Source organism: Macaca thibetana, chromosome 4 (assembly GCF_024542745.1).
Source record: "Macaca thibetana thibetana isolate TM-01 chromosome 4, ASM2454274v1, whole genome shotgun sequence".
In the NCBI taxonomy this organism is placed as follows: domain Eukaryota; kingdom Metazoa; phylum Chordata; class Mammalia; order Primates; family Cercopithecidae; genus Macaca; species Macaca thibetana.
In genome coordinates, this window is record NC_065581.1 from 155,401,424 (window position 1) to 155,425,081 (window position 23,658).

The following is a 23,658-nucleotide window of genomic DNA, read 5'->3' on the forward strand; positions in this document are numbered from 1 at the left end:
ATCGTCAGAGTGACCAGGCAACCTACAGAATGGGAAAAAATTTTTGCAATCTATCCATCTAACAAAGGTCTAATATCCAGAATCTACAAGGAACTTAAACAAATTTACAAGAAAAAAACAAACAAAAAAAGTGGGAGAAGGATATGAATAGATACTTCTCAAAAGAAGATATTTATGCGGCCAACAAATATATAAAAAAGCTCATCATCACTGGACATTACAGAAATGCAAATCAAAACCACAATGAGATACCACCTCATGCCAGTTAGAATGGTGATCATTTAAAAGTCAGAAAACAACAGATGCTGGAGAGGATGTGGAGAAATAAGAATGCTTTTACACTGTTGGTGGGAGTGTAAATCAGTTTGACCATTGTGGAAGACAGTGTGGCGATTCCTCAAGAATCTAGAACAAGAAATACCATGTGACCCAGCAATCCCATTATTGGGTATATACCCAAAGGATTATAAATCATTCTACTATAAAGACACATGCACATGTATGTTTATTGTGACACTATTCACAATAGCAAAGACTTGGAACCAACCCAAATGCCCATCAATGATAGACTGGATAAAGAAAATGTGGCACATATACACCATGGAATACCAGAAAGCCATAAAAAAGGATGAATTCATGTCCTTTGTAGAGACATGGGTGATGCTGGAAACCATCATTCTCAGCAAACTAACACAGGAACAGAAAACCAAACACTGCATATTCTCACTCATAAGTGGGAGGTGAACAACGAGAACACATGGACACAGGGAGGGCCTGTCGGGCGGCTGGGGGCTAAGGGAGGGATAGCATTAAGATAAATACTTAATGTAGATGACGGGTTGATGGGTACAGCAAACCAGCATGGCACATGTATACTTACGTAACAAACCTACATATTCTGCACATGTATCCCAGAACTTAAAGTATAATTAAAAAAAAAAAAAATGAACTACTGACCCTCTCCAGGACTCTTCTTATAAAAATCAGAGGATGGAATCGGATGATCTCTAATCATCTTCCAGTTCTCAAATTTCATAGTCCTAATACACTAAACACGCACGTGCAAACACACACACACTCGCGTGTGCACACATGTGCGCACATTATGGGACATCTTGAAAATGCCATATTGCACCTCTCCACACAAGTCTGATTATCCCTTTGTATCTCTAGAAGTCATTATAGAGGCATTTTGGGAATAAATAAGTATGTGAATAATTCAGATTACACCAGTTGAGTTTCTTATTATGGGACTGCAGGGAAACATATCCAAGGTTCCAGGTAAAAAAACAAAAATTAAAGGTTAAACAATAAATCTAATAAACTAAATTTAATTACCTATATGACTTATAAACAAACTAGTAACTGATTCTGTTATAGCATGACAAAGTCTAAGAGTTAAAACTGTTCAAAACAAGTAAAAGCAAAATCTTTAGGTCAATAGGAATAAAAATGAACAGATAAGAGTGTGCAAAACAAAGTTACTGGCCTAAGAAGCTTCAATATAATTTTATGTAAAGTTGTCAAAAGCCATCTAAAATTATATTTTTTTGTTCTTTTTCTATCTGTTAAACATTTACTGATGCTTCTGAGATTATCAGAACAATTTTCCTAGCTCTATTCTATTATCAAAAATAAATGTATTTGAGCACACTAACTCTATTTAATTTACTTTTGTATGTTCAAATCACATGATAAATGAGATACCAGTTTAGCTATTTATGTTTTGAAATAAACCTAAAAGAATTTTATTTTAAAAAACTAATACATTTCTCTGACGTATAATGCTTTAAAAGCATGAATTGATTTTATGTTGACATTAATACATTTTTAACATAAAGAGTAAAATAAAATTGTTAAGAAAGTCAAGAGAGTCTCAATTACTTTTCTGTTCTGAATAAGGACAGGATACATTTTATTCAGACATTTCAGGATTTAATTAGGATTCTGGTGACATCACACATACGGAATAGAAACTGTGACCCTTTAGTAACGGATGTAAAACCATCTTATAAAGAGTGTTTTTGCAAGTTAACAGAAAGTGGGTTTGAGAGGCAAGGTTTTTAAGAATACACAAATTTCTACTCTTTCCAAGTAAGATCAAACCACAATAGTTTTCTAAAATCACAGGATTCTAAAAGTAAGTTAAACATAAAAACAAAGCAAATCCTCTTTTAGAGCTTCATGTATTTGGAAACAATAGGCAAATGCAAATCAGGAAATCATGGTTCTCTTCTAGTTCTGTTGATCAAGGGACTTCAAGAGCTAATTACCTATGGGAGGAAATTGTCTCATCAAGAGCTTCAGACATTTGGTAGCAGTAGGGAATCTAAAATCAGAAAACCATAGTCCATTTTAGCCTGTCCTTCTAATACAATGTGTAACTTAACTAATAAGGACGGCAGTAGTTTGCCAGTTGGGAAAATCAAGAGATGTCTGCCCAGAACTCTGAGCTGCTACACCTAAAACTGAAAATAAACCATAGTAAAGTAAAAACTTACAAATACTTATCATTTGCCTTGCCATTTGTTCCAATTTGTTAACCCTTGCATCTCTCCCTCACAATTACTGCACAAAATTCCTACAAGAGTTAAAATTGTTGAATGCCAAATATTCCTCATTCGTAATTTAATGTTATTAGTATCATGGTAGGGACTGGGGATATAAAGACAAATAGGCCTTGCCCTCAAGAACTCAAAGTCTCTTTAGATTAGTTTTAGATTAACAATACCACATAGTGGGTTCCATTTAACAAGGACTTTCTGTTCCCATAAAATTGGGAGGGATAACAGAAAGATGTTTATATGAGCAGATCTTTAATCATGAAAATAGAATGCAACTGATTTCCAAAGTATGATTTCTCAAATTTCTTCATAAGACCCTAAGGAAAATAAGTAATAATATCAAAATACTTAACATGGAAAATTACTTACATAATATTAAAAGATCCATTGGCAAATTTTAAACACAATTTGGACTTAATGGAGTTTGTACTTTTTAAGGTTCTGAGTAACATGCAAAGGGCAGTGTGACTATATTTAAACACAAAATTGAAATGCGTTTTCTTGTATTTCAGCCAAAAGTTTATCTTAACTGAAAAGACTTCTAGTATATGCTTAGAGAAGACAAGGGCTATAAATACATCGTACCTGGACACTCATCTTCGTTGTACAAAAGGAATGGCTGTCAGGAAGCCACGGTGACACAGCACAAGGCTCAATAATCACTCCATCTGCCCCAAATCCTCCCACTCACCTTCCATACACAAAACTGATGATAATTTGGTAAACTAACAAAATAATGAAAGGTTAAACCACTAAAAAATGTGGTTCTGGTACACAGAGCAAGGAAAACCAATGAGTAATACTCCTCATATGACCACATTAGATATCTAAATCTGCTCCCCCAGATTAACCTGGCTCATGTAAAAGGTAAGAGTGTCTTATGAGACAAGAATACATTTAAAAACCATAAAGTCTTCCTCTCTATCAGTAAAGAATGTTTTCCCTTTAATCTGACATGAATCCTTAGAAAATGTTTAAACACAAATGTTAAATAATCTATTTAACTTGGGCTCCTTTAGTTTAGAGAAAGTTAAAGAAATTTAACTTACTTGCTTTTTAAATCAAGAGCCAAAAAAACCTAAATTATTGAATCTCTCTAATGTAAAACCTCTTGAGGCTCAAACATATCTTAGGTTTCCCATTATTGTCTGAAACTCACCACCTTAGCTCCCAAACTTGCCCTTGTTGTATATTTGCTATCCTGGCAACTTGCCACTATAGCTGGTCAATCAAGCTATAAAACCCCTGGTCTCTCAAATATTCCTGAAACCTAATCCACTAACAAGTTTTTGAGAAGACTTATAGATTCTACCTTTGCAAAAGAATACCCCATCTCTATTTCAACTGCCAACAGCAGACTCCAATCACTTTCTTGTCCTGATGTTTTCCAACAGATAGGTTGTTTATCGCCCTTCCTCTAATCCACTCTCCACACTACTTCCAGAGTGACCTTTCTAAAATGCAAATGTAAGCCTATCGCTCCCCCGTTTAGAACACAGATTTTAGGATAAGAGCAATACTCTCTCCCTTAGTATCTCTTCCTGATCTTGTTTCTACCTGTCCCTTGGATTAAACACACTGAACTATGCATGGGTCTCCAAAAGTGGTGCAACAGGACCACCTCCCCATGTGAAGGGGGTACTTAAGCTCTGACATGAGCCCGTGAAAGCTGTCGTACATGGTATGCTTTGTACTCACCAAAATAAAATGGGCAATACGTTAAATTGTGAAAAAACAAAACAAAAACAAAAACAAAAGAATACCCAGTCGTTTTAGATACCATAAGTTAGAAACATGAGCACCCATAACTAAATTTCATTTGTCATTCCATACGTGCTAAAAACATTCAGGATAGCCCTCCCCCCAAATTTTTACAAATTCACTTTGTTCCAATATATTTTTCTTGTTTAACAATAGCAGATGCTATTGTAGATAGTATTAAAATGAAGAGGCATTCACTTTTTTCAGTTGGTCCTTTATTTGTCTGATGGCTTTTTCATTTTGACTTTCAGCTGGGGACTTCTTACTATTTTCTTCCCTCACATGCTTATCCCAGCTCCCAGTTCAATGGAAATAATGGAAGCCTATTTTCCAAGGCCTGCATTTATTTTATCCACTATAGATGTACGACAGAAATCACTCACTCCTCTTCTCTTTTTGTCATTATCCCCAACAGGAGTCATTCACATGTCTTTCACTCATTCAACAAACAATAAGTGCCTAGATGCCAGGAACAGAGCTAAGTTTTCTAATTCTTGTGGTTCCAGAAAAGATGCATTCTTATAAATCCAAACTGTGAAGTCACCCACAGTAAGAAATACATGTTGCATGGCAAACTGGAACACACATGCTAAACTTTTGCACAGAAACATAAGTTTCATGAAACAAGACTTACTCATAATATGTGCCTTGTGGTCATACTTTATATTGTATTCAGTTCAGTGCTATTTCACTTCACTGCACAGGCCTACTAAATTAATTTCATGACTAATTTTTAGAATTGTCCGAAAAACACTGACTTAGAATATGTATGACAGGAACTTGTGTTTGGGAGTAATTACTGTATGTTTTTTAGAGCTATAAATACCTTGGAGGGGATACAGAAAGGATAGTGAGGGAGAAAGAAGAAAAGCAAAAGGAAGGCAAAAATACATGGGGAGTGGAGAAAGGTAATTAGAAATAGAAAAGATATCTGGAAAAAGTCAAAGATGGATAAGGGAAAAGAGAAAAGAAAGCAAATGTCAGGATGAAAGAGGAAGAAAGCCTATCTTGGTAATTTCTGGAGTGAGAGGAGAGGTCATATTCCAGTTTCCTTGGGCTGAGGAGCTCTTATCACTTCTTATCTCCACCGGTGGAGGGAATTAGCTGATTAATCATTGATCACTGCCTCTGAGCTGCTCTAATCCTTAAACGTTTAAAGACTGTATTCCAGGTGCTTGGAAAAGATAACAAGAATTATCCATTAAGGGGGAAATACTTATTCGGCTTGCTGCACAGAGACCACCGCAGTATCTACAAAGTTCCAGATGAAATCAATGCAGGTTGGAGGTCCGGGGTGTGACTTGTATGTGAAGAATGTGTTATTGAAAATTAACATCATGAAAAGTAAATGAAGTTGAGTTAATCATGGCCATTGTGTCATGCTCATCTCATCAGTGTGAAGAAGGGCTCTAATTCTGTGTGACAGCATGCTCTGATTTATAAAACACTTGCTCTGGTAGAAGCCTACACCAAGGGACATAAACCCGGTCTTGAAGTACCACTTTTTATGAGAGATTCTTAGGGGATAAATGCAACCATATGGTCCTAAAACTGTAAGCACACTTGTCGTTATTATTATTATTATTATTATTGTTATTTGAGATATAGTCTCACGTTGCAGCCCAGGCTGGAGTGCAGTGGCATGATCTCGGCTCACTGGAACCTCCACCTCCTGGGTTGAAGCAATTCTCCAGCCTCAGCTTCCCGAGTAGCTGGGATTATAGGTGCCTGCCACCATGCCTGGCTAATTTTTGTATTTTTAGTAGAGATGGGGTTTCACCATACTGGTCAGGCTGGTCTCGAACTTCTAACCTCAGGTGATCCGCCCGCCTCAGCCTCCCAAAGTGCTGGGATTACAGGTATGAACCACCATGCCTGGTCAAGCACACTTGTTTACCCTGCATTACATGTCAGTTTATCCTGAGCTGGAAGAATCCTAAAATGCACAGTATTTATACAAACTCTGTGTTATATTCTGAACTATTTCTTAGAGGTGATTTTTAAAAGAGACATATTCCTGGAATAGGTGAACCATAGAAAAGCAAGCACTAATGATATGTGTTCATGCCTTTTTAACCTACCACTGATTGGCATTTGTTGCTTAGCTAAAATCTCTCAAGAACTGGTAGGAGTGTAAAATGAGAACACGTTGGTCTTGCATGAATATAGTGAATCACCGCCTGGCCCCACAGCACCCGCCCGCCAGGCACAGCAAGTCCTGCCACTCCAGTCCTTCTCACCTGGCATTTGGTCACAGGTGCAGTAGAGGCAGACTGAAGGGGAAAAAATGCTAATAACTTGGTGTGTTTGCTTTTTCTTTTTCTCTCAGAAGGCAGCAGGGAAACAAAGAAACAGGAGGGGCAAAGGGTTTACAAGGAAGAAACACAACAGAGAAAGAACTAAAAAGTGTTCAAGGATGCCCCCTTGAAAACCAGTGGGACACGGAGGGAGCATTCTAGGGATGCTCATGGGGCCTCAGCCAGGCCCTGATGGTCATGGGTGTGATTGGGGGTGAGAGTCAGTGCATTTCAGTAAATATTTACTGAGCACTCAATTTAAGTTACTACTCTAGAGACACAAAGATGAGTTGCCCTCTAAAAATATACAACCTTGTAGGATTATAACAACCCTAAATATCAGCAACACTGATCCAGTGATGGCTAAACAACCTCCATGTGATATTACCAAATGAGTCAATCAAAGTATGCTTGCCCAGGAAACTTAAGTGTGTCTACATTAGGGACAGTATGTTAGGTACTGAGGAAAGAATAAAGGTATGTTCTCCTTAAGTATCTTTTAAAACTCAAGATCAACAGAGAAGAAATATTAGAATTTCTGAATATTTCTGAATATACAGGTGTCTACAAATCCAGGTCATGTCAGATGCCCAAAATGAGGTCTGTCAATGCTAATAATCCAGCATTGCTACCCCAGTGACTGGAAAGCAGCTGGTAACAACAGGCACTGGTAGCTTAGTGATGGAGATCATGGGCTCTGGAGCCATCCTGTGTAGGTTTAAATCCTGGTTCCTCTACTTGCTAGCTGTATGATCTTGGGCAAGTTACATAACTTCTCTGTCCCTCAGTTTCCCCATTTGTAAAATGGAGATGATAATAAGATCTACTTTACAGGGTTATTGTGAGAACTTAGAACAGGCTATGGTACACAGAACAGTGCCCATCACACAGTGTGTTCGGTCAATGTTGGCTGATGCCATTTCTCCCTGATCACTACCCCTATACTCAGGGAGGGGTTATGACTCACAGGGAGGGGTCACACTCACACAAACTACAGCTTAGGGTGTTTGGGCTGACAGTACAGACATTGACCAGTTTGGGGTTTAACATCCACTTCTAAGCAATGTCCTGCAAGACTGTGGTTGAAAGCGTCCAGCTGTCCATCCATGTTTCTGCATGTTCATTTCAAGAGCCCCTGTTCCACTGGCTTCCTGCCAATTATTTACTGTCAATATTTTTTACATTTGGTGTTATAAATACTTCATATTTAGAAAAGAAAAAAGCGGTTTCTTCACAATTTCAAGAAAAACTGGTAAGATGAACTATCCAGAGATGGGTAGATGCGTATGTGCATGAACTTAAACTTATTACGACTCTTGAATATACTAGAAAACAAAACATAGCAAGAGGAGAATGTCAAGAATACCATATAAAAGCAATTTCTCTTGGTTGTGGCATAGCTTTAGAAATCTAAAAATGAATAGTCAACGTTTTAAGAACCTGGCTAGAAAGCACGTCCCTGTGCACACGTGCGTGCGCACACACACACACACATCCCGCAAAACACCAAAAACATTCTTGGGCAGTTGCCATGACAACATAATGCTGAGCTACCAAGCTCTTTGTTATCTTGCTGAAAATGCTGTATAAAAACACCCTTATGACAGATTCTTTACTAATTAAGTGGAAAAGGTTAAAGAATTCTAGATCCACGTGGTTTTCATCTATACTAGGACTCAAAGGCAAATACTAAATATTTTAAGAAAAAGAATGTGAAAGTAGTAACCATTAGATGAATTACAGATCAAATCAGAAATAATGTTGAAGACAACAGTGGGGAATGTGTTGCTTTTATTTTGTATGCTATGTTCATTTCATCATCTCCTCATAAGTTGTATCATATTATTTTAATGAAATAATCACTTTGTATAATACAATTTGGTTAATAGAATCTCTTACTAGCACATTTAAAAAGTTTCCTTCCTTGGCCATATCTATGTCAATTCATTTGAGAGCCCACAGTTCCATAGGCTAAATAGTTATAACAAAACAAATTGGTCTCTAAATTAATAGGGGCTTATATACCAAACAAAAAAAAAAGACGAAAAAAAGAAAAAATAGTGTTGGCGAGAGAAAGAAGGATAAACAGCGTCTTTGAAGGCTGTGATAAAATACGGTCTGGAGTTCTTTCCACTTCTCTGATTAGCCATCTCTGTTTCCCTTGTAGGTTTTTCTACGTCTCTGTCTCAGACATTAGACCCAGATCCCTGCCAAGATCAGCCGTAGAATTTTCTCACTGTAGTCTCGCTTCCTAGGCAGTCTCATCCTTAACTGGTGACTTTCTTTATTACTCATGAGCATTTACATCCCCAGCCCAGGTTCTCTTCTGAGTTCCAGATTGGTTAATCCAACTGCCTCCTAAACTTGTCCACTTTGATGCTACATTAAAGGCAAACCAGTCCTCTTGCAGTGCTCCTGACCTCAGTGAATGGCAGTTTTGAATGGTCCTAACACAGACATACTCAATACCTATGTGCTGAATGAGTAGGTGAATGAATGAATAAATCAATCAAAACTGTTACACAAACCAAAAAACCTAAGGGTCATCCTTAATAACACCCTCTTGCTCCCCATTCTCTGAGTCAGGATCTAAGTTCTGTCCATTTCATCACTTAGATTATTTTCCAGATCCATCCCATTCTCAAAATCCCCACAGCCACTACTCTCTAAAAGGCTTTTGCCGGATTACTGTAACAGTAATTACTATGAGCCATTACTAATAGTAATTACTGTGAGCCATCAATTAAGAACCCGCAGATGTGAGATACAGAGAAGTCAGACAATCAATACCTATTCAAATAAACAATTAATTGATCAAACTGATCAAACTGATTTAAGAAAAAGGAAGTGAACATTTACTAAATGTCAAGTGTATGCCAGACACTGATCTAGATGTCTCACATATACTACCTCACTGAATTTCCACAGTGAATTTTGTTTTGGAGATGGAGTCTCGCTCTGTCACCCAAGCTGGAGTGCAGTGGTACAATCTCGGCTCACTGCAACCTCCGCCTCCCGAGTTCAAGCAATTCTCCTGTCTCCGCCTCCCAAGTAGCTGGAATTACAGGCACGCACCACCATGCCTGGATAATTTTTGTATTTCAAGTGGCCACAGGGTTTCATGATGTTGCCCAGGCTGGTCTCGAACACCTGACCTAAGGTGATCCATCCGCCTCAACTTCCCAAAGTGCTGGGATTACAGGCGTGAGCTACCGTGCCCTGCCCACCATGACCCATTTTATGGAAGCAACTCAACTGAGCATATGGCATCAGAGGGGCCTCTTCTGGTCACAACCCTTTGCTTTGTTAGGTCCCAACAAGCAGTCAGTAACGATGACTATGAAGAGGATGATGACGGTGATCACTATTTGAGAACGTATTCTAGACACTACTCTAAGCACTTTGTGTGCATTATTTCATTTGAGTTTCATCACCGTCTTACAAAGTTGGTGCTATTATTCCCTTTTGCAGATGAGGAAACTGAACCACATAGCAGTTAAGTTATTTGCTCAGGGTAAAAAACTGGGAAGTAGTATGATTTGAACATAGTTCTGTTTATTTAAGACTTCACAAAACAACTGTTTAACTTATAGCAAGTTATTAGAACTGATGGGGATATATAGCTAGAAGAGACAAATCCATCCATATCCTCAAAGGTCTTGTATTAAACTTGAGCATGTCTCCAGGATCAGACCTGTTTCACCATCCCACTTCTACCCAGTGGAGGGCAGAGTTCATGGTCGGAAACCTCCACCAATGCCAAACCCACCTCCAAAGATGCATTTCAGGACCATTAGGGCTGCCAACCTCTTCCCTATCCCTCAGAGACTCAGTTTTCCTCAAGTAAGGTACCACAAGGAGATACTTTGGTGCTTATACTAATTTGGTGACAAGAGTGAATCTTTTTCTTAAAAAGTCTTTAAAGAAAGCCCTATGAGTGGTGTGAATACAAAGATTTCTTTAAAGATCTAATCTAGTACTTACAGTTTGATAACTCCATCTGAGCACCTGGAACAGGGCTGCTGGCTATTCTTGTCTTGTTTATGTTGACTCTGCCCCAACTGAACAAATCTACAAATTACAATGGATAAGAGTAAGCTAAAGAAGGGAGTACTTGCAATTAATTCAGTAGATCACACAAAATGGTGTAAGCTTTCAAATGACAGTAGTATGCTTATTTCAGAAAAGCACCTAAGAGTACTGTAAGTAACATAAGACTGCCTGATTTTAAAGTGGGCTTGTTAAAAGTGGGAAAAGGGATTCTGCTTAAAATGTAAGTCATAACCATGGATAAAAGAATGAAATCAAAAGTGCATGCCATTGAACTTCTATTAACTTAAACATGGTGCAGAACTTGAACAGAAATGTTCCTGAAGCCAGGAAGATGATCTCGCAGAGCCTCACACATCTAAGGGTGACACGTATCTAATGCGTGACATGCAGGAAGCATGGGGAAGCACGCAGGATGGTGCTGGCAGTGAGACAAGTGACATGGAATTCCTTTCCATTTTTTTAACTATTTAAAAATATTTTCTTTGAAGACTATGAAAAAGTTTACCATTTGTTTTTCATTAGCTTTTTAAAAGGTCAAGAAAGTGTTACAGAAACTACCAATTATTGTATCATTACAGTGCTACTGAAAAACTTTCAAACAGCTTACTTTTATCCGACTTTTATCTTCAGCAAGTAAAAAATGTTGATCCATTTTTTGGGAAGAATGCCACATAGTACTGATTATTTGTACAGAACTTCAAACTTCCCAAATCAGGTGTACAATCACTGCCAGAGTTTTCTAAAAACTGGCAAGTGTATGAAGCTTTGAGGAAGTAAGTAGAAAGCTTTCAGGTCTGGTCAAATAGCAAACCAAAGACACTAGAAAAGGTGAGGGAAAAGGAAGACACAGACAGCGGGGCTCAGCAATTACAATAAAACTACAAAACCGAGAAATCCTTAGGAGTCCAAAGGTGGGCAAGGCCTAATGTAGGAAAAACAGGCAGAGGAAAGGGAAGCTGGAAGACAGGCTGCAGAAACCACTTCTAGCGTGTGGTTTCCCTTCTCCACAGTGTTCTGTGGTAGGCCAGGTGGGAGCTGTTACATGCAAGCCAGGCTAGGTCACTGTCTACTACGTGCACAAACATAGCCAGCCAACTGACTGCAGAAATGGGGTGGCACGGGCACCTGCCAATTCAGTGCAGAACTACCTGGACTCTAGCCCTGCCCTGAAACTCTCCCCTTGGGATCAGAGGAGGCACTAAGAAAGCTCCAGAGCCTAGCTGAGCCAAAAGTGGGTGTCAATCAGTCCCTGAAAATCCCCTGGTCACCCTCTGGCACAGTTACCCCACAGATACTGATGGAGGGAGAATTCCTCTGCCTACTGCAATGCCCATGGCAGATGGAGAGGGGACATGTTCCAGGGCAGGCAAGGCAGGGAGGGAGAAGCCCAGTAAGGGGAGTGTGCCCATAGGAAGGGGTACTCACAGGGAAAGAAGTGGTCAGTCCCCTGTTTCTCCCCTTCCCCCAAGGTCTGCATCATAAGCAGAGGCAGCTGATTATGATCAAGAGAACAAAAAGGAGGGAAGAGCCTAAAATACCATGGTACCCAGAAACACAGGCTATGACTCCCGGATAAGGCACTAAATGGCTCTGCTTGCTGCGCTGTTAGCCTATAAAAGGGGATAATATCTTTTTAATCTACTACAGAACTGTCTGAAGAACAAACAAAAGAGTGTAAAGTGTTATATAATGAAACGAGGTATTATCTTCAGAATATCAAACACAGAATTTTATTCTAGGACATGGGTTCCTCCCTCCCCTGAAGTAACCCCTTCAATCCTTGGCATATACACTCATGCCCTCTGCAATAAACAAAGTCATATTACTCAGTCACTAACTTCAGATAATTCATTCTTCAGGCAACACGGTTTGTAAAGGCCCACTTCAACTACCACAGAGTCTGGCTACAGAGTTCTGACAGCCATGATGAATAAGTACTGTGTGTTTGTGTGTCAGAGTCAGGAGGGTGTGGCTGTGCTCTGATGACTAAATTGGCTTTCAGTCAATGACGCATATTCAAAAGAGTGCAAGTTACAGGAGCTGCTTTGGCAGTCAGGAAATGCTGGGCATTTTATATTTTATATATAATAGAGTAGTTTTTATTAATTGAAATGAAAAGCTGACAATATCTAATTCAATGGATTCTGTAAATGAAATGCCCTCATTTAAAAATAACTGAAGGTCAGTGCTCATTTTATATTACACAATTTACATTTTACACACACATTTACAAATTTGTATAAGTGGAACTGTATTCATATGCAATAACCAAGTCTTCTAAATCCATGTACTAAGCTGAGGAGGTGTTTGCAATGTTCTCATCAGGCTCATGGGGATTTCTGAGTGAAGGATTCTTTTGAGAATCTGCTATCCTCTCAAAAGGACACACAATACACACGAAAATATGCACACGATTTCAGAGAATGCCTTATGGGTATCCCCTCCTTTCAACTAGATTTTCCTAATAAAGGCCTATAACATTGTGAATTAGCATCTTATTATTACTGTTTTCTTTTTCCTCCTCAGTCACCACTCCCACCAGCATCTAGGACCTAAAGTGATGCAAGGTCCTCATTTGTTAACATCTCAGATTTATTTTGTGAGAAGGGACTTTGATCTTGAGGATTTAGAAATGCAGGAATATACTGGTACTTTGGTTTGTAGTTTACACATGAGCAGTGCAGATACCTGCATGCATCATAAATTTTTATCATTGAGGGGCAGAGTCTCAGGCATTTAGCACTTTAACCCCATATATAAACCAAAGTTTCACAATTTGACCGCCTCAATGCTGAAACTGCATTTTAAGTGGAATTCATTTTCTTCTGTATTGTTGACTATTTTCATTTCTTAGAAGTTATACTAGGCTGGGCACAGTGGCTCACGCCTGTAATCTTAGCACTTTGGGAGGCTGAGGTGGGCGGATTGCCTGAGCTCAGGAGTTTGAGGCTAGTTTGTGCAATACAGTGAAACCCCGTCTCTACTAATATACAAAACATTAGCCGGGCATAGCGGCGTGCATCTGTAATCCCAGCTACTCGGGAGCAGAGATCATACCACTGCACTCCAGCCTGGGTGACAGAGCAAGACTCTGTCTCCAAATTAAAAAAAAAAGTTACAGTAGTTAGAAATTACTGTAATTATAAATATTCATTTTTCTTTAATCTCTACATGAAAATGTCTCACCTTGAATAAATGGAGAAATCTTCTTCTGAGAGGCCATCCGAGAGGTTAATTCCATATAGCTCCTTCATGGGTTGGACCACATTCTGGGGTTTAAAAAAAAAAAAAAAGGAGAACCAGGAAGAATTTTTAGACATCTAGCATATCAATAATTTCCAAAAGAAAATGAAACTGTGAATTTTTCCACAAAAGCAATCACAATATTTCTTTAACCTGTTCATTAAACTTCTTAGTTAATGGTTTTTAAAAAATTTGATTTCCATTTCTGCTAAAAATAGTTCTAGGATTTAAAAAAGCTGTTAAATAATTACTAGCTGTTTTTGTATAATGCAGGAGTTGGCAACCTAATCCTGTAAAAGGCCAGATAGCAAATATTTTAAAAACTTTTTTGCGTATGCTGTCTCTGTTGCAAATACTCAGCTCTGCTGTTATAGTGCAAAACTACTCACATACAATAAGTAAATAAACAGGCATGGCTGGACTCCAATGTAATTTTATTTACAAAAAAAGGCATCAGGCTGGATTTGGCCAATACATCATAGTTTGCCAACTCCTGGAATATGGATTCAGCTCTCGTATAAACACGTTTTTATCTGCCTTATCTATTTCTAAATTAGTTTTGGATATTTCTAGAAATCAAATTGCTCCAAAGCTAGAGTTGGTCCTTTGTTGCTTATTTCTATTTGTTTTCCCCAATCTATCAGTAATATTGAATTGAACAAGATGAATTTCCCATTGGGGCCATTCAAAGATTGTGGAGGTATGTCTAAATCCTGTGATCCAGCGATGTGCCCAGTAAGAGAATAAATGGACCTCAAGTGTATGGGCTGATCAAAGAGGGCCAGTATTCACTTGAAAATTCTAAAAGGATAAGAAATTCACCATTACACATGCAAGCAAAAATACCAATTTTATTTTGAAATGAAATAAAATCATGCCTGTGCTAAATGTATTCATCTTATGCAGTGCCTCAAACACAACAGTGAGATAATGTGACATTTTCTTGCTCTCAGCCTTTTAACTGAAAGCGGAGTTGTAAAGATCATTTTCCAGGGCCTCAGGCTGGATCCCACAAGCTTCCCTCCCCCGCACCTCGGTCACTTTGGCACTGTCTCCTGCGTCCGTCATCTTCACGGGAGTGGAGCGCTGAGACACAGAGCCCTCCTCTTCCCGATCAGTCCCAGAGTCATCCTCAGAGCTGCTGGACACAGCCTCCTCGCTGGGGGGCGGCGGGGCACTGGCTGCCGTTTTCCGCTGTAATACAGCTTCTTCTCTGTTGCTTTTGTTTCTTTTAAAAGAATAATATGGATGTGAAGCATCTTTAAACTAACCCTCAATACCCACTGTCTATCACTCTGCTCCAAAGCCTTAGGCCTAGTGAAGCATAAGAAAATGACTGCGACACTAGTTTCTGGATTCAGGTTGTGCAACAGGGAAAAGGTTCATATTTCTCCATGTCCATGTACTGACCTTATATGAATATAAGCCGTGTTATAAAATCAAAAGATAAATGAAAATTACTTGCAGAGTGTGAAAAAATCTTCTCACCACTTGGTTACCTTGCCTTCCTTTGGTAACTGATATCATTATTCTCAAAACTTATGGTACAATTATAGAAGACTGTTATGTTTGGGATATTATTAAAATTAGCTATAACTCATAAAAGCTCCAAGAAAAAGTGGGTAGCCAAACCCATGTATATTTCCCTCCCTCCTATAATTTTTTATCAATCATAGTGTATCCAAATAATGAACAACTGATGGACATAAATAACATTTTAAATTGTATTGTGTTATTAGTAAACAAGTGTATTTGCTGAACATTCCCTTTAATAGTAGGGAATAGAAGGGGGAAAACCCTACACTTATAAAAGTATTTACTTTCATTTTAGTGCCAAATTTAAAGAGTAGTAAGAATTCTGTTTTTTAAATTCAGAAGACAATTTACAGTAATACTTTTTGCTTTATGAAAAATGTTTAATGTTTCACTCTTTAAAAAATTCTCTATAAGGAGCTAAAAATGCCATAATATTTTGAAATGTTCTAGGAAAGGAAAATGCAGTTTTATGTGACCATGGGTTAGATACTGCAGAAAACAAGCAGACTCTGACCTTTTGCAAGTAAAAATTCAAGTTGGTCACGTTTCTGTGCTACACACTAATACAGCTGGTCATTTACTCATTTGTCCTGGGAATTCCCTGAATTCCAAACTCCTGAAGACCTTCCTTCTTTTAAATTCCTCACAGCATCTGATCAGGGCTTAACATGAGCTATTTAAAGGCTACATATAAAAGCCACAGAAATAGTGTCTCTGGAAAATATCAATATATGTCCCACTGGACAAATCACACATAGCTAGAATACAATTAAGATCCCATACAATTAGGATTCTGCATCTGCAGCCTGACTGGGCTATGTGGCCAGCGTCTAGAAGAAATCTGTCACTGAGACTAGGCAAGTCACTGAAGGGGAAAGAGGCTCTCATGCCAGGAAACAACACATTTCACTCCAGTCTCTTAAGCATGAAGATGCAAGCACAGTATGTCTTCTTCTTTACTGGACTGAATAAAATAATAGTCTCCCCCAAAATAATGTTATAGTGATACACAGAAAAATCTATTAAGTTCTGTATCAGGATATATTTGCTTTTATGTTACTGAGGATGCCAACAAAATAAATACAATAAATATAAAGTTTTACTTAACTATTTCATGTTGGGAAATAGAGAATGCTGAGTTATTTATAAGACATAATATCTGTCACCTGCCTTTATGCCATCTGTTATATTCCCAATTTAAACAATAAAATGCACTGTACCGCTGAAACTCCCATAAATTCCTTCAGTATTGAACACCTTAGCGATCCCAGTGCTATTAATAAACTATATATGACCTGAAGTTATTAGTTTTTGGCGGAAATCATATTGCAAGTACTTTTCTTTTACACAAATCTTTAAAGTTTCATTCTATACACAAATCTTACCCCAATACTGATTTTCCAGTTTCATCTGGTTTACGCACAGTAAATGGACTTGGATCAATTCCAACAGTCTTAGGCATAAAGTCACTAAAGAAAGGTGAAAACACAATTACATATGAATTACTGTCCATCCAGATGATATTGGCTTCCATCTCAGTTCACATTCTTATAATATGCCTTCTTAACTCTAGGAGTTACATATTATATATTCTGAGCCAACTGCTCAGGGACATAAAACCATGAACTAACAGCACTAGGTAATTTCAGTGTTATCAGTCTTAATTGTGAATTCTCTATGATCACAAGGCCCAGCAGTTTTGAATTTAAATATCATCTACTATAACAGTGTTGACATCTGAACTTCTGCTAAGATGTATACTATCTGGTCAATCTGGTTATATATCATGATTAATTCTCAGGTAAAACTTAAATTCCTAAAGGCCAATGACAAAACACTAAGCTGTTCAGTTTCATAGATAACATTTTTAAGCTATACCACCTAAGGAGGTAGACATAATGATCAAAAACACAGTGGTATGAACTGAAATATCAACATCTACCTCATTAGGCTGAAGTTAATTCATTAAAACACTGCCAGAACACTTTAAATAGAAACTCTTTTAATTTACCACTTACTGAGGTAAGCTAAAGCTTCCACATTATGCAAGGGCCACCTCACCATTACTGCCGAAGCCAGACCAGATTCCACAGTAGATGCCAAAAAGGCAACAGTTCCAGGATTTATGCTGGATGAGACTCCTGGCTTCTGGCAAGGACACTGCTCCAAGTGTGTGACTGAATGTCACATTATTTGAAGGAGAAGAAAGTAATCTTGAATCTGGCCTAAAATAGCTATTGTAACAGTTTGAAAATGTTTCAAAGATGTAACTGGCTTAATTTCTTTTTGAACATATACAATTGATCCTTTTCATTTGCAGATTCCATGTTTGTGAGATTGCTTACTCACTAACATGTATTTGCAACCCCCAAATCAATCCTCATGGTACTTTCACAGTCACTGCAGACATGTGCATGTACAGAATGGTGAAAACTTTGAATCCCCCAATGCTTATGTTCTCAGCTGAGGCTGAACAAGGGGTACTCTGCTTCTTAATTTCTGCTCTCGTATCATAAATAAATGTCTTTTTCACAGTCTATTTAACACTATGTTTTTCACATTTTTGGTGCCTTTTTTGGTGATCTTGCTATTTAAGATGGTCCCCACATATAGTGCCGAAGCTGTTTAGTGGTTCTAAGCACAAGAAAGCTTTGATGCACCTGACAGAGAAAACATGTGTGTTAAATAAGCTTCATTCAGGCATGAGTTATAGTGCTGTTGGCCGTGTTATGTTAATAAATCAACAATATACAGATGCTCCCCAATTTAGAATGGGGGTTACATCCTGACAAACCCATAGTAACTTGAATATGTATTTAGTACACCTAACCTACTGTATGTAATAGCTTTGTGTAGTCTACCTTAAAAGTGCTCAGAACATTTACATTAGCTTATGGTTGTGCAAAGTCATCTAACACAAAGCCTATTTTATAGCAAAGTTATTATAAAGAATTTTGAATCAAAATTCAAAATTTGAAGTACAGTTTCTACCTAATGCATGTGACTTTTGCACCATCGTAAAGCTGAAAAATTGTAAGTTGAATCATTGTAAGGCAGGGACTGATTGTATATTAACTATGTTTCTGTCTTTAAACAAAAACACATACAAAACTAGGTTATGCATTGATTGGCTGACAAATATGATGTGACCAGAGGCTCTTACGAACCTAATCCTGTATTTCCCTTAGAAGCAATGGTTCAGTATTTACTAATTCAGTGTTTGCAGTGACTTTATAGAAAGTAGCTACCACAAACACAATTAACTACAGTAAGTCCTCACTTAATGTCATTGATAGGTTTGTGGAAACTGTGACTTCAAGTGAGACAATGTACAGCAGGTCCTTAAATAATGTCGTTTTTTTTCAACATCATTTCATTTAAAGTCAGTTTCCAAGAAGTTATCAAAGATGTGAAGTGAGGGTTTATATGTATATAAACACATATACATAATGTCACTTATCATTTGCTGAGTTGAAAACTCCTAGAAATGACAAAGGTCTTATGGTTAAAACTGCTAAACCCTAACACGTTTAATTGAAAAATCAAGCAAGTAGGAATTTCAAACTGTTCCTCACTACCTGAAACTGAAGCAAAACGTAGAGTGATTTCTAGGAAACAAAACCACAGAATACGTTTCCACATGTACCACATAAAGTGTAAGCATATAAATACCACATCTGAAGAAAATGTGAAATACAAAAAATTAAATTTTAGTATAAAATATAATAAGTAATTTTCTTTGCTCATTTTTCTTATTCTGGTCCCAGCATTTTTCCTAACGGGTTCCATCAAATTCTAAAAGAGATACAGAAAATGAAATGTGTCTGAAGGTGAAAGACTAGTATGGAGAGAGAATGGAAACCATCCCATATAAGTTACAGAAGAAAAAATGAAGGATATTTACCCTGAAAAAAAAATGAATATGGCTTCCTCAAATATCTTGAGGCAAAAGAGGAACTAGATTTGTCCTGTGACTAATAAAAACAGTAATAACAATAGCTACCATTTATTAATCACCTGCCTGTACCAGGCACTAAAAAGGTACTTGCAGGGAATGTGTGTGCAGGACAAAGAGAGAGGAGGAGCGAGACAGAGGAAGACAGATTAAGAAAATAATGCTCAGGTAAGTTGGATAATTTACCCAAGGTCCCACAGGAAGTGGCTACACCAAGATTCACATCCTAGCCTTTCTTGTACCAAAGATGATGCTTTTCCCACTAATTTACGTCAACTCTCAATTTCTGTGTTCAATGAAAAAACTGAGTTTATTCCAAATGGCAAACTAGGACCAATAGGAGGCAGATTTCAACTTATCAAAGGGGAGAAATCAACTCCAACTGTCAATAGAACAATAGAAGGGGCTGCCTCTTGAAGTAGGGGGCTCCCCATCACAGGAGGTATTCAAACAAAGGCTGACTACCCACCTGACAGAAGGCCTACAGAATGGATTTCTGGTAAAGACACACATATATATATACAAACTAGGAAAATTACAGTTCTCAAATACTTATGGTATCAGAGTATACACAACATACCGTGCTGAGCTTGTCATAGCCAAGCAAAAGGTATCATCAAAGCTGCTCAACTCATATGGCCGAAAGAACTCATTGTGGATATCAATCTCTTCTTCATATTTGTGGAATTTCTTCACTATCAACTTCTTTAAGTTCACAGCACAGATAACTAAGAGAGATACTGCATGTTACTCTAAAAGTCTGAGATTATATCAAGTAAACATTTCCGTAATATCAACTGTGTTCACAGACAGCACTGTGATAAGTTCTGTGGGGGACACAGCCTTGACCGAGGGTAAGCTCCTGCCTCCAACACTTACACAGTTAGAAAGGAGATGAGATAGACACAGAAATACAATGCAAAGCTGAGTTCAAAAAGCTCTAAGGAGCCAGGAGGGCCTCAGGAAGTCCAGTTGGAGCAGGGAGTTATTTAGAGTAGGCTCTTTAAATTCCTTTTTGCTCTTAAATAAATGCCCTTTGTGTTTTAGCTAAAAATTGTACAGCTTTTCCCTAAGTTTCCCTTTATGTTTCAAATTCTGTTAATAGCCAGTGTTAGATAGTTAAAACCCTTTCCTTTCTCCCAGAACAACTAAACCTTCTTAGCAATATGAGTAATGATTTTACCCAGAATTTCAAGTTACAAATACCTTCCAAAATGAATTTATAACTTAATAAAAACCAAAAATACTTTGTAATCTTACTTTATGGCCTTCCCCACCCAAAGTTGGGATGCTGAACCATGACTAGATGGAGTCCTTAACTGGAGCGTTCCAGATTCGCAGGAGATCTTGCTAGGAACCCTTTACCAAATGGAAAATGAGCTTGCTCAAGGTCAGGAGAGTTAGTAACAGGGCCAGAATTAAGCTTTATTTAAAATTGGGCAATTATTTAAATTTGGCAACAACATTCTAATGTATTATACACTTAAGGGTATTCCTTTAATATAGAATGTTTTCTGGCCCTCTGACAAATTAATGAAATTTAATTTAAATGTAACTAAAATGTACTTTTATACACGCATCTGTACCTTTTTTCACTGCTTAGCAGAGGAAAAAAGTTTTAAGTTCTCTTTGCGAATGGGTCCTTATTTCCTCCGCATTCCCCCAAAATATGCAGAAATATAAGCTGTACTAGTTTAAAGTGATGAGCTGTTATATTTTATTGACTAAATATGAGAGACATACATAATAGTAAGACAATACAAGGTATTGGCCTACATAGATAAAAAGAAGTATAATATAATTCCTGCCCTTTAAGAAGCTAACAGGTGTTATAATATCCTATCTATTAAAGCAGCAACATAATACTGAACAGCCATTCATTTGTTTCTAATAAAATACTATGTGCAAAGGATTTAATGCTTCAAGTTCATTAAGGTATAATTCCAAAATATGTTAGTGTAAAAACTAAAACACAAACAGTTACCTACCTTCATCATAGGGTAATGGTAAATGCTTTATTACCTCTGGTGTCCACCAGTAAGTATAACTATAAAACAAAAATTAAAAAAAAAAAAGGTGAACCAAATGTAAATGTTGGTTTTCTACAATTTACTGCAAAAAAGAATTTATACGGTCTATAGTAACATGTTTCCTCCTACCTCAAAGTTAATTTTTATCTTTTTAAAACATATTTGCAAAGCTTTTGACACAGTAGGTCTTCAACACGGTAATTCCCTTCCCAATCGCTTTCTTCCTTCAACTATGTCGTGGATCTACAAAAATGCCATGAATCCACCTGAGAGTCAAGATGCTCTGATGTTATTTACTTTTAGCTAAAAAGGATTAAAATGTAATAAGCTGACTCTATGAACTGCTGTTAACTTCTCCCAGGGACTGTGCCTACAGTGACTTACTCTGCCACAGGTGAGAAGTGGGACCTTAACCCAAGTCCTACAACCAGGATTCCCTCGCGTGCAGTTATCTGACAGTTAGAATCTACTCTGCTGTATATGTATACATCTGTGTGTATAGTTAAAACAGTTAAGCAAAATCATTAAGGAATGAATTGGACAGTACTAATGAACAGGTTCCCTTAGAAAGCAGTATAGACCCTGTTATTCTTTAACTGTAAATATGTGCTACCTGATTACAGAAGCTAGTCAGAGTAAGAGTAAAGAATGTCAACTGTCTGGATTTCTGCTAGAAGGCTCGTCTGCTATAAGCAAAGAATCTGAAAGAATCCTAAGTGGCCTTCTCTCTGAACACCTAATTTAATTCTCAATCAAATTCTAATGAAATGAATATTTAGAGGAAAAGTGATATTATGTCAAAGCTCATGAGAGCTAGGAAGGAGAAGAATGTAAAACAATATATCAAGAATTTTTAAAAATCAGATTTCTAAAGATTAAAAAAAGAGCCTATAGCCAAAAATTGCTAAAAAGAGAACTTAATATAAATGAAAGGTTTTCTAAAAATACAAAGCTGAAATTACAATATTGAATAATCCTGATTATGAAGCAACGGGAAAGTATCCAAATGAAATTGGCAACATAGGGAATTCTCCTAGAGATGGCAAGCAGAATACACAACCACTAATGAAAGAAGGAATATGAAGCCTAATGAATTGTGTGGGGCGAATCACTGTTCTGACAGGAAAGGTTCTTAAAGTTTTGTTTTAGACTGAAGTTACGCTTTACAGCAGTGCTACTCAAAATTCAATGTGCATGTCAATCACTTTGGGATCTTGCTAAAAGGCAGATGATTCAGTAGGTGGGGCCTGAGATTCCGCATCTATGACAAACTCCTGAGCAAAACCAAAGGGGCAGACCCTTCAACCCCTTTTCAATAACAAGGTTTTGAATATAAAAAGAACAGAGCAAGGATAAGGCCGCTGCTTGTGAAGAATTCACTCAGTCATTCCACATTTACGAAGCACCTGCTATGTGTCAGACACTGCTCTATGTGTTGGAAGTGCCAAGCTGAATGTGCAGAATGTGCAGGTTTGTTACATAGGTAAACGTGTGCCATGGTGGTTTGCTGCACAGATCATCCCACCACCTAGATATTAAGCCCAGCATCCATTAGCTATTCATACTGATGCTCTCCCTCTCACCCTCGCCACCACAGGCCCCGGTGTGTGTTGTTCTCTCCCACCATGTGTCCATGTGTTCTCATCATTCAGCTCCCACTTTTAAGTGAGAACATGCAGCGTTTGGTTTTCTGTTCCTGCATTAGTTTGCTGAGGATAACAGGAGTCTTGATGCTCATCAGTGAGAGGGTGACAGATTCCAAAAACCAGACATCAACAAGTGATGTAAGTGATGTTGATCTCAGCAACGTAACAGAATCAAATATGAGACAGAGACGTGTTGTAAGTGACCTAAAAAGATGGCCAATGCATTCTCTGAATTCACATATATTCACAAAAACAAGCCACACCAAGCTAATATCATTTCCTTTTCTGCTAGGAAAGTCAGACTGTCAGATCAGGGGAATGAAACAGACATGGACTAATTGTTTAAGAGGGGTGTATGCATGTGTGTATGCATGCATCTGAGTAAATCTAATTCTGTGATGATCTAACCCTGGCAGGGGAGGAAAGTATCAGTATATGAGGAATTCCCTAAAGAATGTTGCTTACAATCAGCTTGCTTAGGAAGAAGTAGACATTACAAAAAATGTGTTTTAACTCAGAATTCTTGTGGTGAGCAAGAATGAAAAGATAATCATGTATTCATGATTTAAGACC

At 37.8% G+C, this 23,658-nt stretch overlaps 1 protein-coding gene across 2 annotated transcripts in view; it reads right to left on the minus strand.

Moving 5' to 3' along the window:
* The window catches only part of FIG4 (FIG4 phosphoinositide 5-phosphatase), a 130,641-nt gene that overhangs the window by 19,800 nt on the left and 87,183 nt on the right, over positions 1-23,658 (minus strand). For both annotated transcript variants that reach the window (XM_050786824.1, XM_050786825.1), the window contains 6 exons: positions 21,398-21,456; positions 19,990-20,137; positions 16,840-16,923; positions 14,951-15,146; positions 13,862-13,944; positions 10,607-10,693 (listed from right to left, as the gene is read on the minus strand). In XM_050786824.1, coding sequence (XP_050642781.1) covers positions 10,607-10,693; positions 13,862-13,944; positions 14,951-15,146; positions 16,840-16,923; positions 19,990-20,137; positions 21,398-21,456 — 657 coding nt within the window. The remainder of the gene's footprint in view (positions 1-10,606; positions 10,694-13,861; positions 13,945-14,950; positions 15,147-16,839; positions 16,924-19,989; positions 20,138-21,397; positions 21,457-23,658) is intronic.